Genomic DNA, 14843 nt, shown 5'->3' with positions numbered 1-14843 from the left:
CAATAGCGATTGTCACCTTGGCTAGGCCGGCAGGCCTGGGCTATAACCGCGAAAATCGAAGTTCGTCAATTGGGGGCATTTTTCTCTGTCACTCTAATTACGTCTTAGTGAGAGTAAAAGAGAAAGATCCCCGCAATTTGCGAATTTCGATTTTCGCGGTAGGCCCCCAGGCCAAAGTATAGCAGCATCGCATCGAGCGATGGCGGCATAACCTTTAGGTAGTGCCCGGTAAGATGGCGCCACTTTTTGATATTTAACAAATTGAATACTTAGAATATCAGTGAAAGAAAGTCAAATGGCGTTCTAAAAGTTTTGAATGTGTGAAAGATGGCAGTAAATTTAAGTAACTACATTTTTGTTGATAATACGTCTCTATTTCAAATTCTCTTTGCAACAAATAATCCGACCAAATTACGTAGGTTGGTTTGGGTATCTTGTCAGGAATGTCAAATCGTATCTTTAATTTGGCGCATTGCGGCTCGGCTTGCCAACGAACCAAAGAGCATATATAGTTTGTCAAAGGGCTATCTCATTTCAAACATAGACAGAGGGAGTCATACTATCTTTGTCTTACACTAGTACTAGCATCCAAAAGAAAAGGATGAGTATAGTTTTTTTTGTTCTTATTTACTGACAAATTGGTTTGACCAACTATAATCACTACGTTCAACGAACGCGAATGTAAATGCGCCCCAAGCATAGACATACAGGCCCCAAGGAATGATCTATGGAAGGTAGAGTTATTGCCTCTACCCAAAGAGCATCCTCTACCTTCCATAGTATGATCAAGGACCAATTTGACAGGCAAATTTGGTTAGGTTATAGAGGTTATCGATACATTTTACAATAAACAGTTTACAAGGAATTAATTAAACCTTTCGTCGTATTTTGTTCAAAAAATATGAATTTAAACATTTCTAGTCTTGCAAATTTTGTCTGGAAATCACAAGCAATCGCTGGATGTAATGTAAGTATTATTAATGTATATTTGAATAATTTAATATCTAGCAGTTAATTGCAGGGCCGGATTTAGGGGAGGGCAACCGGGGCTACTGCCCCGGGCCTCCACAATAGAGAATACGGAAAATTTACCATTTTATTTGGAAAAAATTTGGGGCCAGGGGGCCTGCACTCCTTTATTGCCCGAGGCCTCCAGACCTCTAAATCCGGCATTGGTTAATTGCAACAGATAGATCATCAGACATTATGTTTTTTATACAGTATCAACAAGTCAGGAACAAATGGGCAAATTGGCTTATGATAAGAGATGTAAAGCGGCGTCGCCTTAACGCTGAACACTACCTCGAGAGGACCAGAATCAACGCTCTGAGGAAGAACGATGTGCTGCCTGTGGAGATAAGGGAGATGGCAGACAAAGAAATCAACAAGTTTGAGCTCAACTCCACTCCTTTAAGGATTAACAACAGATGTGTTATTACATCTAGGTAACATAGATGTTTTTATCTACTTTCATTTATGTGCACATTGTATTGTATTGTATTGTGTGCACATATTATCTCTTCAAGTGGCATATGTCGATTTTGAGTTATTGGAATTTTGATTTTATTTCAATAAATCAAATTTGAAATTCAAATGACATATCGGCTGAGAGTTGACGGCCTACCACTCCAAGGGTTATTAGGGTATTAATTCATATTTATTTTTGATGCTCAGCACTAATACTCATATTATACTGTGATAAAATATTTTTTTTAGAGATTAACTTCTTTAGACTACTAAGATTTTAAACTACATTTTTCTGAATAAACCAAAAAAAAAAAATGTTTATTGAAATGATTTGAATTTTTATAACCATTATCTTTAATTTTTATTAATGTTTTCAGACCACGTGGAATCGTGAAGGAATGGCGCATGAGTCGTATTGTATGGAGACACCTTGCAGACTACAACAAGCTTTCTGGAGTACAGCGAGCCATGTGGGGCTAAATTATACATAGATTGTTCTCTTCTTATTCATAGTGGTAGAAATTTTTGTTATTCGAAATATAATTAATCAGTTATTTCTAACTCTGTTCTCATATTTCCATTTTTTCATTAAATAGTCATATCCTACAGTCCATAGATTTAGATATTATCTCTTACCCTGAAGTTACATATATTATGCATGCGAGTGGCGAGGCAAATGGTGATGTGGATAGGAGAGGCCTGTTCTTTTCCTACATCCACTGTTTGTTGTAGATCGCTATGTCATTTGCTTACACATATCCAGGGCCGGATCTAGGGTAGAGTGAGTGGAGCGGCCGCTCTAGGCGCCAAATGGTAGGGGGGCGCCAAAATTTAAAATTGTAAAAAAAAAAATTGAGAACAATATTTTTTATGAGAACTACACGCGAATACACGCGAAATAGCGGGGTGGAAGTGAATTCAGCTAAAAAAAATCACACATACATAGACCACATTGCAAGCAGAACCGACCTTACAGGAGATAAGAGTTCGGATACGACAATGGTTAGTAGTGTATAAAGCGAACTGGAAATTTTCACCACAACGCCACCATGTACATACAATTGTATAACATGCACAAGTTATTTCGTGCGCACCTGCATTAGGGACCGGCGTTCGGTAACTGTGTAAAAGTCGTATCTTCGCGAGTTTTCAAATCGATACCGGGCTCTTAATCCTTAGTTCCGATTGTGAAGAACAGGACGGGTGACCTTTCGGACAAAACCAATTATCGACCTATCTCGCTCGCCACGATCGCAGCTAAGGTACTCGATAGTATGCTAGACTCGCTTTTAGAAAAGCACCTTAGTATCCACGACGCTCAGTTCGGGTTTCGGGCTGGGTTGTCTACGGAAAGTGCTATATTAAGTCTGAAGCATACTGTCGGGTACTACACCGCGAGAAACACGCCCGTGTATGCCTGTTTCCTCGATCTATCAAAAGCCTTTGATCGCGTTGATTATAGTTTACTATGGCAGAAATTGGGGAAAACGGGCATGCCGAGTGAGTGTGTTGGGTTGCTAAAATATTGGTATGCCAATCAACTTAATCAGGTGAGGTGGGCCGATACTCTGTCGGGGGAATACAGACTGGAGTGTGGGGTAAGGCAAGGTGGAATAACGTCTCCCAAATTATTCAACCTGTATGTAAATGAGCTGATAGCGGGCCTCAGCAGTATCCATGCGGGATGTTACATTGATGGCGTGTCTGCCAATAACATCAGTTACGCAGATGATATGCTGCTGCTGGCGCCGGCTGTCGGCGCGCTTGCTAGGTTGCTGTATATTTGCGAGACGTTTGCCAAATCGCATGGATTCGAATACAACACTAAGAAAAGTGAAGTCATGGTTTTTAAGGCAAGAAAAATCAAGCTTTGCCACACACAACCTGTTATACTTAATGGCATGACTCTGGCATATGTGGACAAGTTTAAATATCTTGGTCATATTATCACCAATGATCTCAAGGATGACCAGGATATTGAACGAGAACGCAGGGCATTGGCGGTTCGGGGAAATATGTTGGCCCGCAGGTTTGCTCGATGCTCCAGTAATGTCAAGGTAACGCTCTTTAGAGCATATTGCCAATCCTTTTACTCGAGCGGCCTGTGGGTTAACTATACGAAGCGAGCCTTTAATGCACTAAAAGTGCAGTACAACAATGCATTCAGAATGCTGTTGGGCTTACCTAGTAGATGTAGTGCATCTGGCATGTTTTGCGAAGCTAGAACAGACTGTTTTCCGGCAATCATGCGCAAGAAGATAGTATCTCTGCTAGGTCGAGTTAGAAGCAGTCCCAACAGTATTCTGAATGCTATTGCTAACAAATATGATAGCCCAATCCTCGCTCATTGGATTGGGCAAATTAAAGGGGTAGCAACTAGCCCACATTGATTGAGTGAGAATTATTAAGCAATGTTAAATGTGCCGATAACACTAACCTTTAGTTTTAAGTTTGTTTGTTTAGTTTTAACTATGAAGCCTGATCTTCGAAATAAAGATATTTTATTATTTATTATTATAATCGTCGCTCGCGATTAAATTTTGCCCATCTCTGCTTGGCACTAGAAATTAGGATCTGCAGAGTCCTACCAAAATTTAGGGGTCCGACCCCCATTTCGGGGGGCAATGTGCATGGGGGTTCATTTTAAAATAGTCACATTTTACAAATTAGGCGATTGAGGTGTCATTATCGTGTAATTTTTTGCGCTGAATCGAGTGAAACCATACTCATTCTTATAGGGATTGCGAAATTTTTTTGGAAAAAAATTGGGGCCAGGGGGCCTCCACTCCTTTATTGCCCGAGGCCTCCAGACCTCTAAATCCGGCATTGCTTTGTCATAAACAAAAACATCAATGAAACGCCAAGCACCCGGGTGCAAGCGAACTAATGTAAACCTTACTAGATAGTGAGAAGCAAAGATTATAATAATATACCGGGTGTGGCCTGTAACAGGAGCAAAAAATGTACTGTAGGCTTTACTCCTCAAACTGACTAACATTTGTTCAGCAACTTTTTAAAATAACTTTTATTTTGATTTTAAGAACACTTTAAAGTTTATTCTAAGACGCAATGTAATGCGAATTTTGTTATGTCTAGAGTGTAAGCATCACAATAGTTAATATCCTGTATGTGGCCTTATACTGATAATAACGTGTAGTATGCACCGGGCTTTATACTTTTTGGTTGTTGTGTTTATGGTCATTTTAGTTTTATATAGAGAACAGTCAGATTTTGGCGGAATGCCGTCGACCGATATTATGTACGATTTGATCTTAGTTAATACGGAGTATCGATGTAATAAAAGAAATATTAACTGGATGCAGTGGTTTGTATGATAAACCCCATTTACTGAGCTTTAAATCAATGGACTTCTACATCTCAGAAAGCGGGATTATGAATTCAAATGCCCACATAGATATTGGATGCACTTAATTTATTTTCACTTGTATAGAGGTGCATAAAAATGTAAGTTGCTTGGTCTTTTAAATGTTTGTTTCATAGTCGAAACAGTTGAGTTGATAGTATATAAATGATACAAGATTTCATTAGCTTGTTTGTTTTGCTCGCTAAAGAGAACGATTGACAGTTCGTTTCGTTTGCATAAATCAAAAGTTTTGTTTTAAATTTTCAATGTACTGTACATAGTTACATACATTTGCTATGGTATTGACCTATTTATTAACCCGTGTTCTTGTCATTGTTTGTTTTCGGTTTTGTGAGATGAGACGGAATACAATGAGAGTAGATCTCGAAAATGCAAGCGCAAGCAATCAACCATCAACTTTCTGGTGAGACAAGAGCCATACTTAAGAGCCTGTGACATGGTTATGAAGGAAGGCAACGCGGTAAGGATGGCATTGTGCAGTGCAAGTGCTCAGTGAATCTAGTTATTAACATGACATTCTGTAAGTTGAATGTTGACTATTACTATTTTTGGATGGACTAAAGGCAATGAAAGGTTTTTTTAATTATGCATGAGTATATAATACTTATATATGTTAAGAGATAACAAAAAAAAGGTATTGGATTGGTATCCTAGAGGTTTTTGCTATGATGGAATGATGGTATAACTAAGATGAGAGGAAGAACTTTATCTGTCAGCGGGCTAGAATTGTAGGACAGTGGCCCATGATAGTTTTAAAGAAAAAGAGCTAAAGGAGGCCTTTAGCAAGCAGCACACTCATTAAAATATACTTCTATCTACTTTGGTCTCGATAGAATCTTAATAAAAATCATTTAAATCATTTTGGATAAAATACACAAATGAATTCGTTTATGATTTGATAACAAACAAATTATTTATTTATAAAAGTTATTTAGGTTTTAGGTACTCATATGGAAAAATTCAAAGGAAAAAGTTAATTGAAGATATTGAATGATATAGGTATAAGCATTTACTTGCCTATCATTGCTAAGTATATTGAAAATTATTTATCTGGAAATTTAAAGAGAGGCAAATAGAAACAAAACTGAATGAATGGAATCACACACACTATATGATTTTTAAATATGAAATGATACTGATAGTTTCATGTCTTTTTCATAATATTGTTTTAAATGTAGCATCACAATAATGTAATTTTGTATATGAGAAATATTTACATAGGTACTTATACAATTTAAAGATGAAAATAAATGTGCTGAATTTTTGGAAATTTTAGATATCATTTGATGTATGGAAATTTTGCATATTGGACTATAGGGATATTATTCCAGACTTGACATCTTCACTGCGGTAGGTGGTTGAAAGACCCCATACAAAGTATGGTTAATTACGAGTTACACTTAATGCTGCAGCGAAGGTATTAACCCTCACACCTCACATACAAACCAAGGAAGTTAAATTAATATCATTAATGATATTAAGTACCATTTTATATTGTAAAACAGACTTGCACCAATTTACTGCTGTCATGTTCCTCTACGGTGCCAAAATATAAATTACAATTTCAAAGCATAAATTATTATCATTCAGGGAATATGATGTTGATGTCTCGGGCCCGTTTTGGATTTTGACATTTCACATCATGCAAGTCTTTTTATTTAGAATTCTTGTAGCTCTATTAATACTATATATAATACTTAATACCTTTACATAGTTGAGAAGCAGTATTTATCTATGTTTGTGTGTTTTTTATGCATTTTAGTAAGTGCAAATAGCATAGTGCAAATTCTGCCTATAAAAGCATTAGTTTAACAGGATTGAGTGAACAGATTACTTTTCTGTGCTGTCAACACACATGGTCATATTGTTGAAAATATTAGTGTTGTCAAAGATTTCAAAAGTAAAGATATGCCCATTCATATAACCAAACATTCTCATTTGGTGTGCCTAGTTTGATTGCTACAATGCACATTGATGGTTGATGAGTTTGCATCAGTCGCATAGTTACTTTGGAGTGCACGCTTGGGTCGCATTCACTAACACCGCTGTGCTGGCACCATACTGGGTGCCCGTAAGTCCCATCTTTATGAAGAAATTTATAAGTCAATGAATGTTGTATTATTTTTCTTAAATTTACTAGGTATGAAAATTTAAATAATGCAGCTGTACAATCCAATAACAAATCACGAATGAAATCATGAATTGTTGCTATGAAATACAATTTATTAGTGACTTATAGTTTCATTTGCTTTAAGGGTGAATCTGAAATAATTATTGTATGACAGGTTCATGTTAATAAACTTAACAGTTAGTGGTATTCAATCATTAAATTTCAGGTTACTAAAAAGTAGGTAAAGGTGTAAGTAATGGACACGACCAGAAAGTGTCTTACAAAGGTAAAAGCAGTTTACTTAGTTATATAAAAACATTGTAAAGTTTGAGAAAATCAATTTATATAAAATTAATATGCTAACAAAATCAGTGTTCCTTTGAAAAGACAAGACTTACAGGATTGTCATTGAAAATTGACTTAAAATGTAAAATTGATGAATACAACAGGTAACACCAATTATTTACTAAGACATTTTAGTATGGTTTTGTGAAGAACTGTGTGATTGACCTAAACAAAGGATATACACACCAGAGTGAGTTATATGAATGAAGTTAAAAGTAGATAACATTTTAATTTAATGAAGCCTTATAAAGTAATTCATAAATTTTTGTATCATAAAAATTTAGCTTGATTAAGACACACATGATTTTGTGACAGAAGGTACAGTGATGACAAGAAATAAGTGGGTGATATTAAAAATATTTAGGCAAAACAACCGTGTTTAATAAACACAAAATTAGTGATTGCATTTTCGCCATGAAGTGTGTTGTCATCACTAGTATAGGCAATAACCGGATGTAACAACGAACAAAAAAAAACACGTTTTAAATGTAATTATTTTCAGTGTTGATGAATTGATTGAATATTTATGTCATTTTATTTAATTAATGTTGTGACATCTGATTACGATTTCAGCACCTATGAGTAAATCAGGTACCTAAGGAAAATCTTAGGCAACAGAGTTCCGATAACGATGATGATGTATATGACTGAACATGTCGTCTACAGTGACGGTGTCAGCAACGGTGTTTGCCTCGATGTCTATAACGGTCAATAACTGACCAAATCGATGATGATAACGGAGCTGGGTGATTTCGATGACAATGTCGGCGATAATGCTTGACTGAACGATGATGATCGATTTTGATGACGATATAGAATATAGATGATGATTAGGTATATTATAGTAACGATTGATGATGTTGAAGATGATAATGACTGAATGATGATGATCGACTTTGATGACGATATAGAATATAGATGATGATTAGGTATATTATAGTAACGACTGATGATGTTGATAATGATCGACTGTGTCGATAATTATGGCTTATAAAATGTTCATTGTTAATGATGACTGTGACTAAAACGATCTTTGCTACTGCCAATAATTATAACATTTTTATTTGTTTTATGTTTCAACGCTGGTAACCTGGCTGGTCGAATGAAGTTGATGATAAGCGAGGGTCTCACAGCAAGAGCTGACTAAAGCAAAGAAGGTTAAGCTATTACATGGTGCTGTCAGCAGTGGGGCAGGGTCCAAGCTGCCGATGGCCAGGGCCGCTGAGTGAGAAACCGGCGTACTATACACGCCGTGTCCAGGATATAGCAATCTGCATCTGACCAGCGAGAGTCTCTGAGTGTTGGGTTGGTTGGGTTGGTCAGTTTGGCAGACTGTCTAGTACTGGCCGTAATGGCAGACTGTCTAGAGCAGGCCATGACTGTTTATTATGTTAGTTTATACTTTGGCTGACTATCTAGAGCAGGCCCTGATGGCAGACTGTCTAGAGGCCATAAGTAGGTATATATGCTGTTAAGGTACTTGTAATATGAGATACTTGTAATTTGTTTGAATTGATATTTGCGGTTAGTTGTATTTTATAATTGTTGATGTGTTTTATTTAAATTGTATGCAAATTCCATGTTGACGTGTAAAAGTGCCCTTGTGGCCTATTTGCTGAATAAATGTAGAAATTGAAGAAGTTGGCCTTGTTGCCTGATTCATTATATTCGTTTATACTTTGACAAACTGCCCAGAGTAGGCCTTGAAGGCAGACTGTCTAGAACAGGCTATGATAGCAGCCTGTCTTCTAGAGCAGGCCGTGATGGCAGACTGTCTAGACGAATCTAGTCTAGAGCAGGCCATAACAAATTAAATCATTACAATGATTAGGTGTGAGGTTTGGCAGACTGTCTAGAACAGGCTATGATAGCAGCCTGTCTTCTAGAGCAGGCCGTTGTGGCAGACTGTCTAGACTAATCTAGTCTAGAGCAGGCCCTAACAAATTAAATCATTAAAATGATTAGGTGTGAGTTTTGGCAGACTGTCTAGAACAGGCTTTGATAGCAGCTTGTCTTTTAGAGCAGGCCGTGATGGCAGACTGTCTAGACCAGTCAAGTCTAGAGCAGGCTATAACAATTTATACTTTGGAATGATGTCTAGAGCAGGCCTTGAAGGCAGACTGTGATTGTTTATGATGTGTTATATTTTGTTAAAATTCCTAGAGCAGGCCTTGAGGGCAGACTGTGATTTTTGATGTTGATTTATACTTTGCCAAACTGTTTAGAGCAGGCTTTGAGGGCAGACTGTGATTGTTTGTGGTTATGTATTATATTTTGCCAAACTGTTTAGAGCAGGCCTTAAGGGCAGACTGTGATTGCTTCTGATCATGTTATATACTTTTTCAAACTGTTTAGAGCAGGCCTTGAGGCAGACTGTGATTGTTTATGATCATGTATTTATACTTTGCCAGACTGTTTAGAGCAGGCCTTGAGTGCAAACTGTGATTGTTTATGATCATGTATTATACTTTGTCCAACTGTTTAGAGTAGGCCTTGAGTGCAGACTGTGATTGTTTATGATCATGTATTATACTTTGCCCAACTGTTTAGAGCAGGCCTTGAGTGCAGACTGTGATTGTTTATGATCATATATTATACTTTGCCAAACTGTTTAGAGCAGGCCTTTAGTGCAGACTGTGATTGTTTATGATCATGTAGTATACTTTGCCAAACTATTTAGAGCAGGCCTTGAGTGCAGACTGTGATTGTTTACGATCATGTATTATACTTTGCCAAATTGTTTAGATCAGGCCTTGAGGGCAGACTGTGATCGTTGAGGTTGGTTTATACTTTGGCAGACTGCCTAGAGCAGACCATGATTGTAAGTTAGTTCATATATTGAAAGACTATCTAAAGAAGGCTGTTAATGCTACCAGGTGTTGGTTGTATTCAATGACTGTTTACATGATCTCAGATTCAAGCATGTTAAGCGTTAAGATTTATTTCTCAATAAGGCTAAAGGTTATTATTGGCTATGATTGATTCATGTGAGCCCATACTGTGCATAAGAAGTGTACTGTGTAGAAGTTTACAAATACTGTTGTTGTGAATGTTTATCTTTGATATCGATAAAGGTGTTATGATATGTTGCTGTTGTTATTAATGTTTATAATTACTTTTAGTGAGAGGGCTCACTTTAAAAAAAAAGGATGGCCGAAGCTGTAAGCATCACAATAGTTAATATCCTGTATGTGGCCTTATACTGATAATAACGTGTAGTATGCACCGGGCTTTATACTTTTTGGTTGTTGTGTTTATGGTCATTTTAGTTTTATATAGAGAACAGTCAGATTTTGGCGGAATGCCGTCGACCGATATTATGTACGATTTGATCTTAGTTAATACGGAGTATCGATGTAATAAAAGAAATATTAACTGGATGCAGTGGTTTGTATGATAAACCCCATTTACTGAGCTTTAAATCAATGGACTTCTACAAGAGCGTGACAATCAACGTCACTTACACTAATGACAGCGTACATTGAAGGTAATATTTAATTAGTATAAAAAACAGAAACTCAGAGAATTCATCATTTTCTAAAATCGCTGAACAAATGTTGGTCAGTTTGAAGAGTACAAGCCTACAGTTAAATTTATTGCTCGTGTTACAGGCCTCGCCCCGTATATGTATGAGGTTACTTTGACAGCGTACATCATGACGCCTATAGTTGTCTTTGGCGCTGTGGGCATGACTAGTAACGACGCCTTTAGGGGTTCTTAGCGTTCAAAGGGTTAAACATTATATGCCAGAAGTGTATCACATAATGTTCACATAGAAAGTGATTCCTTTAAAAATAGGAAATAAAGAAAAACCAAGTTTGTTTTAAGTTTTTAAGTTATCATTTTGCCTTACAACTATACAAGCTTAGTAAAGCTCTTGATGGAATAAAAAACTTCACTGTGAAGCTTCTTAGTCGAAGAGACCTGAAACAAAATAAAACAATGTTAACAATAAACATAGTACATGTCTTTATCTGAATTATGTTAAAAAAAAGACAACAGAAGTGACACTTTTCAAGATTTCATTAAATCATTACCAATTAACTTAATAAGGCATATTCTGGTAATTTCGGAAATATCGTTTCTGGTTATTTCGTATTCGTATCAGTGGACGGAAATAAAACGCTCAATTATAATATAACCCAACGTAAACTACCCTAAGGTGGGCGGGGGTTACAAACTACTCGATTGTCAACTTCAGTTCGATCCATATGATAGTCAGTGATAGATGGCTAAATCGGTTTATAATAAAAACAACGTTTTTTTATAATTAAAAATGTCTTGATGTGTCATGAAGTGGTGCAGAAGTTATCCTGTACATTCTAATCTATCTAGAATGTTATAAAGAAAAACGAATGAAGTTATATCCAATATATACTACATGTGATTTATTTTCATTTGATAGTATAAAATCACTATTAGGACAATAATGAGTGCTTAACCATCACAAAGTGGATTTGCGATGAAGAGAAACGAATTATGCCATACTTAAACTATGAATGCCATGCCACATGCCATTTGACATTTGCAGCAGACTAAGGTGGTGAAAGCACATAGAAATCACAGGTTCTTAAACAATGGTGTGTTTAGACTTGGCATGAGTGACAATATTTCAGATGGAAAATGAAGTCATTCACATCACAAAATCAAAATCTGCATTCTCTTTAGGATAATTTTACTGTAACTGAGCTTGCTATGTACTAATATAATATTAATTATGTACTTAGTTATAAAAATGCACTTATTTGCAAAAATTAGTACTTCTTAATCATCTACTCAATGCCACGCTATTTTACATAGTAGGGAAATGAATTTTTCACATATGTTCTTAATTTAATAGATGGTTAATTTTATCAAATTCTAATAGAAGTGCCTTTTCCATATTAGGTAACATACTTAAAAAAATAAACACTTGTATTGTTGTCACAATAACTAAATAAAAAATTCATCTGTCATGAAACTATCCAGTAGGTAGAGAATAAAGTTTTGAAGTGAACACGCATCTAAACTAAATGTGTGTAGGTACCTACTTCAGCACGGTCCACTGTGCAACACAAAACATTTTTTTAAATACAATTTTATTATTAGGATTTCTATATAGTAGGATAACTGGGCTATTCACAGGTTTTTTTTTTTTTAAAGCAAATCCTCATAGTTTTAATTTTATAGAGGGGTTTTTTTTATTTACTTGAATTTCTTGTATGGTTGAGTGAAAATTTAATCTCAGAAATGAATTCTTCATCCTCGAATTATACGAATTGCTAGATGTATGCAGATATATAGCATAGAGAGAGGCGCGCCGGAGTCACTTCCCTTGGCAGATCAGGATAAAATTCCTAATTGTAATTTTATTCTGACCTGCCAATATAGCCTATATACACCGTGTTTTTTTTGATTTGCGTTAATTTCGAGGGTGCATTCCTGAGCTTAAATTAAGTAACTTTCTCAAAGACACCGATATTCTAATTAACTCCATTTCGGAGATAATCAATCATTAATTTTTATCTTATAAGGCCCTTACGAGCGTGTACACTTGCCTTAGGGCCTGTTTACTTATTGATTAGTGTTTAGTGCGAGTTCATACATTTGCTACTAAACGTAAGTACTATCTCGGACGATCGACGTTCGAAATGACGTTGATATGTAACAGTTTTCAATTGTTTGGTTGAGTTAAATGTAATGTCCGTATTACAACAACGCTATATGCAACATTTAGTCACTTTTTATAAAAATAAAAATAGTAAAAAAAAAACAAAAAAAAATTGTTTTTTGAAAATTAACTATGCCATTTAGTTTCTTTAAACGTACTAACCGATACCCCGAAGTTAACGAAATTCAATAAAAACACGGTGTATATATCATTACATCTGTGCAAAGAGAATATGGTGTTTAAGATATAAAACACCCTTAACATATCAAAGTAACAATGTGGTTACTAGACCGAATCATACATTAGGACATTATAGGATGTCACAAGTAAATAATACCGCCAATGCCACTTATTTGCATAATAAACTTACCAAAGCCCATATCGTCGTCGGATTCTTCAGGCTCCTCCTCTTTCTTCTCCTCCTTGGCGGCCTCGACGGGCGCCGCGGCGCCGGCAGCGGCGGTAGCGGGCGCGCCGGCGGCAGGGGCGGCCCCGACGCCGGAGCCGATGTTGGTGATCAGCTCGCGCACGTTAACGCCTTCCAAGGCCTTAGCGAACAGGCCCGGCCAGTACGGCTCCACATCCACGCCGGCGGCCTTCAGAATCGTAGAGATCTTCTCGCCCTGTAAATAAAGCACATTAGTTACCACTGTTTAATGATTCGCACATGGGAATATAAGACACAAAACCAAGAAATATTACTATTTTGCTAATATTTAACACGCTAAGCAACTGTTTCAAACAAAAATAAAATAAAATTCGCCGCAGATTATGAGATTAAAATGGATAAATAATACGCACATAACCTAACACACCGTGACTTTTTAAATAAGAATATGTATTGTGCAACTTACGGTGACAGCGACATCATCATCAACCAAGATGAGAGCGGAGTAAACACAAGCTAATTCAGCCTTTGATGCCATTTTTATTTAATTATTTTGTGCAAGTCGCCTAATGGCCTTAGCTCGGAGAGAACAAGCACGTTTGACTTCTCGATACAAAGAGAAAAAGAAGGAAGACTGTATGCGGCACTATACCACTGACAATGACGTTCACTACAATGTTGCCAGGATAATGTTACTCCCACCCTATGCTCCAACCGACTTACATTACTCTTTAGCTCCAACCAGGGGGCCTACCGCAAAAACCGAAATTCGCAAATTGCGGGGATTTTTCTCTTTTACTCTCACTAAGACGTAATTAGAGTGACAGAGAAAAATGCCCGCAATTGACGAATTACGATTTTCCCGGTAGCCGCCCTGCTCCAACCACACAAACACGCCCGGACTGGCCCGGACCGTCTAGCAAGAACGACACGGGGATATTTTTGTGTCAATCTGATTAAAGCAGGCGTGGACGCAAACGCCGATTATAATCGATAGTTAAAGCGCTAATTGCTGATATTTAGTGAAACGGAAATATACCTTTGCTCGGGCCCGACGTCGGGCCTTATATCAGGCCTGATAAAGTGTGGATGTAATTGGTACTTGAGCGGCTCAGAGGTTGTGTCTAGCGATGGATGTTCGCGCCGCGATTCACGCGCATAGCCTGGAGGGGGCTTTAAGTAGTGCGAGTGTGGATGTGGAGTCTACGTCAACGTCGCGGTATGTTCGCTCCGCGATTCACGCGCATAGTCTGGAGGGGACTTTATATTAGGTTGAACTGTTGCAAGCAAATGCTAGCCAAAGAGTAGTATAATTTATATGATGCTAGCGTCGAAAATTGACATTTATTTTTGCGGCGGCACCTGGGGGCCTAGGGCCTACCGCGAAAATCGAAGTTCGTCAATTGCGGGATTTAAGACGTTGCTTAGTGAGAGTAAAAGAGAAAAATCCCCGCAATTGGCGAATTTCGGTTTTCGCGGTAGGCCCCCTGCACTACTA

The 14843-nt window shown here is 37.2% G+C and overlaps 2 protein-coding genes across 2 annotated transcripts; one reads left to right on the top strand and one right to left on the bottom strand.

Annotated features, from left to right (window-relative positions):
- The first annotated feature begins 719 nt into the window (after positions 1-719).
- Positions 720-2041, top strand: LOC133519269 (small ribosomal subunit protein uS14m). Its single transcript, XM_061853282.1, has 3 exons — positions 720-967; positions 1222-1445; positions 1845-2041. Exons 1-3 carry the CDS (start codon positions 902-904, stop codon positions 1945-1947), a joined length of 393 nt encoding a protein of 130 aa, XP_061709266.1. The 5' UTR covers positions 720-901; the 3' UTR covers positions 1948-2041.
- Positions 2042-11124: 9083 nt separating this feature from the next.
- On the bottom strand, positions 11125-13999 carry LOC133519279 (large ribosomal subunit protein P1). The gene is made up of 3 exons (XM_061853295.1): positions 13812-13999; positions 13328-13580; positions 11125-11231 (listed from the first exon to the last, which is right to left on the bottom strand). Exons 1-3 carry the CDS (start codon positions 13881-13883, stop codon positions 11218-11220), a joined length of 339 nt encoding a protein of 112 aa, XP_061709279.1. The 5' UTR covers positions 13884-13999; the 3' UTR covers positions 11125-11217.
- Positions 14000-14843: the final 844 nt, after the last annotated feature.

This window comes from Cydia pomonella, chromosome 1 (assembly GCF_033807575.1).
Source record: "Cydia pomonella isolate Wapato2018A chromosome 1, ilCydPomo1, whole genome shotgun sequence".
NCBI lineage: Eukaryota > Metazoa > Arthropoda > Insecta > Lepidoptera > Tortricidae > Cydia > Cydia pomonella.
Note: the sequence above shows the minus strand (reverse complement) of the source record. Positions and strands in the feature narration are given on the sequence as shown.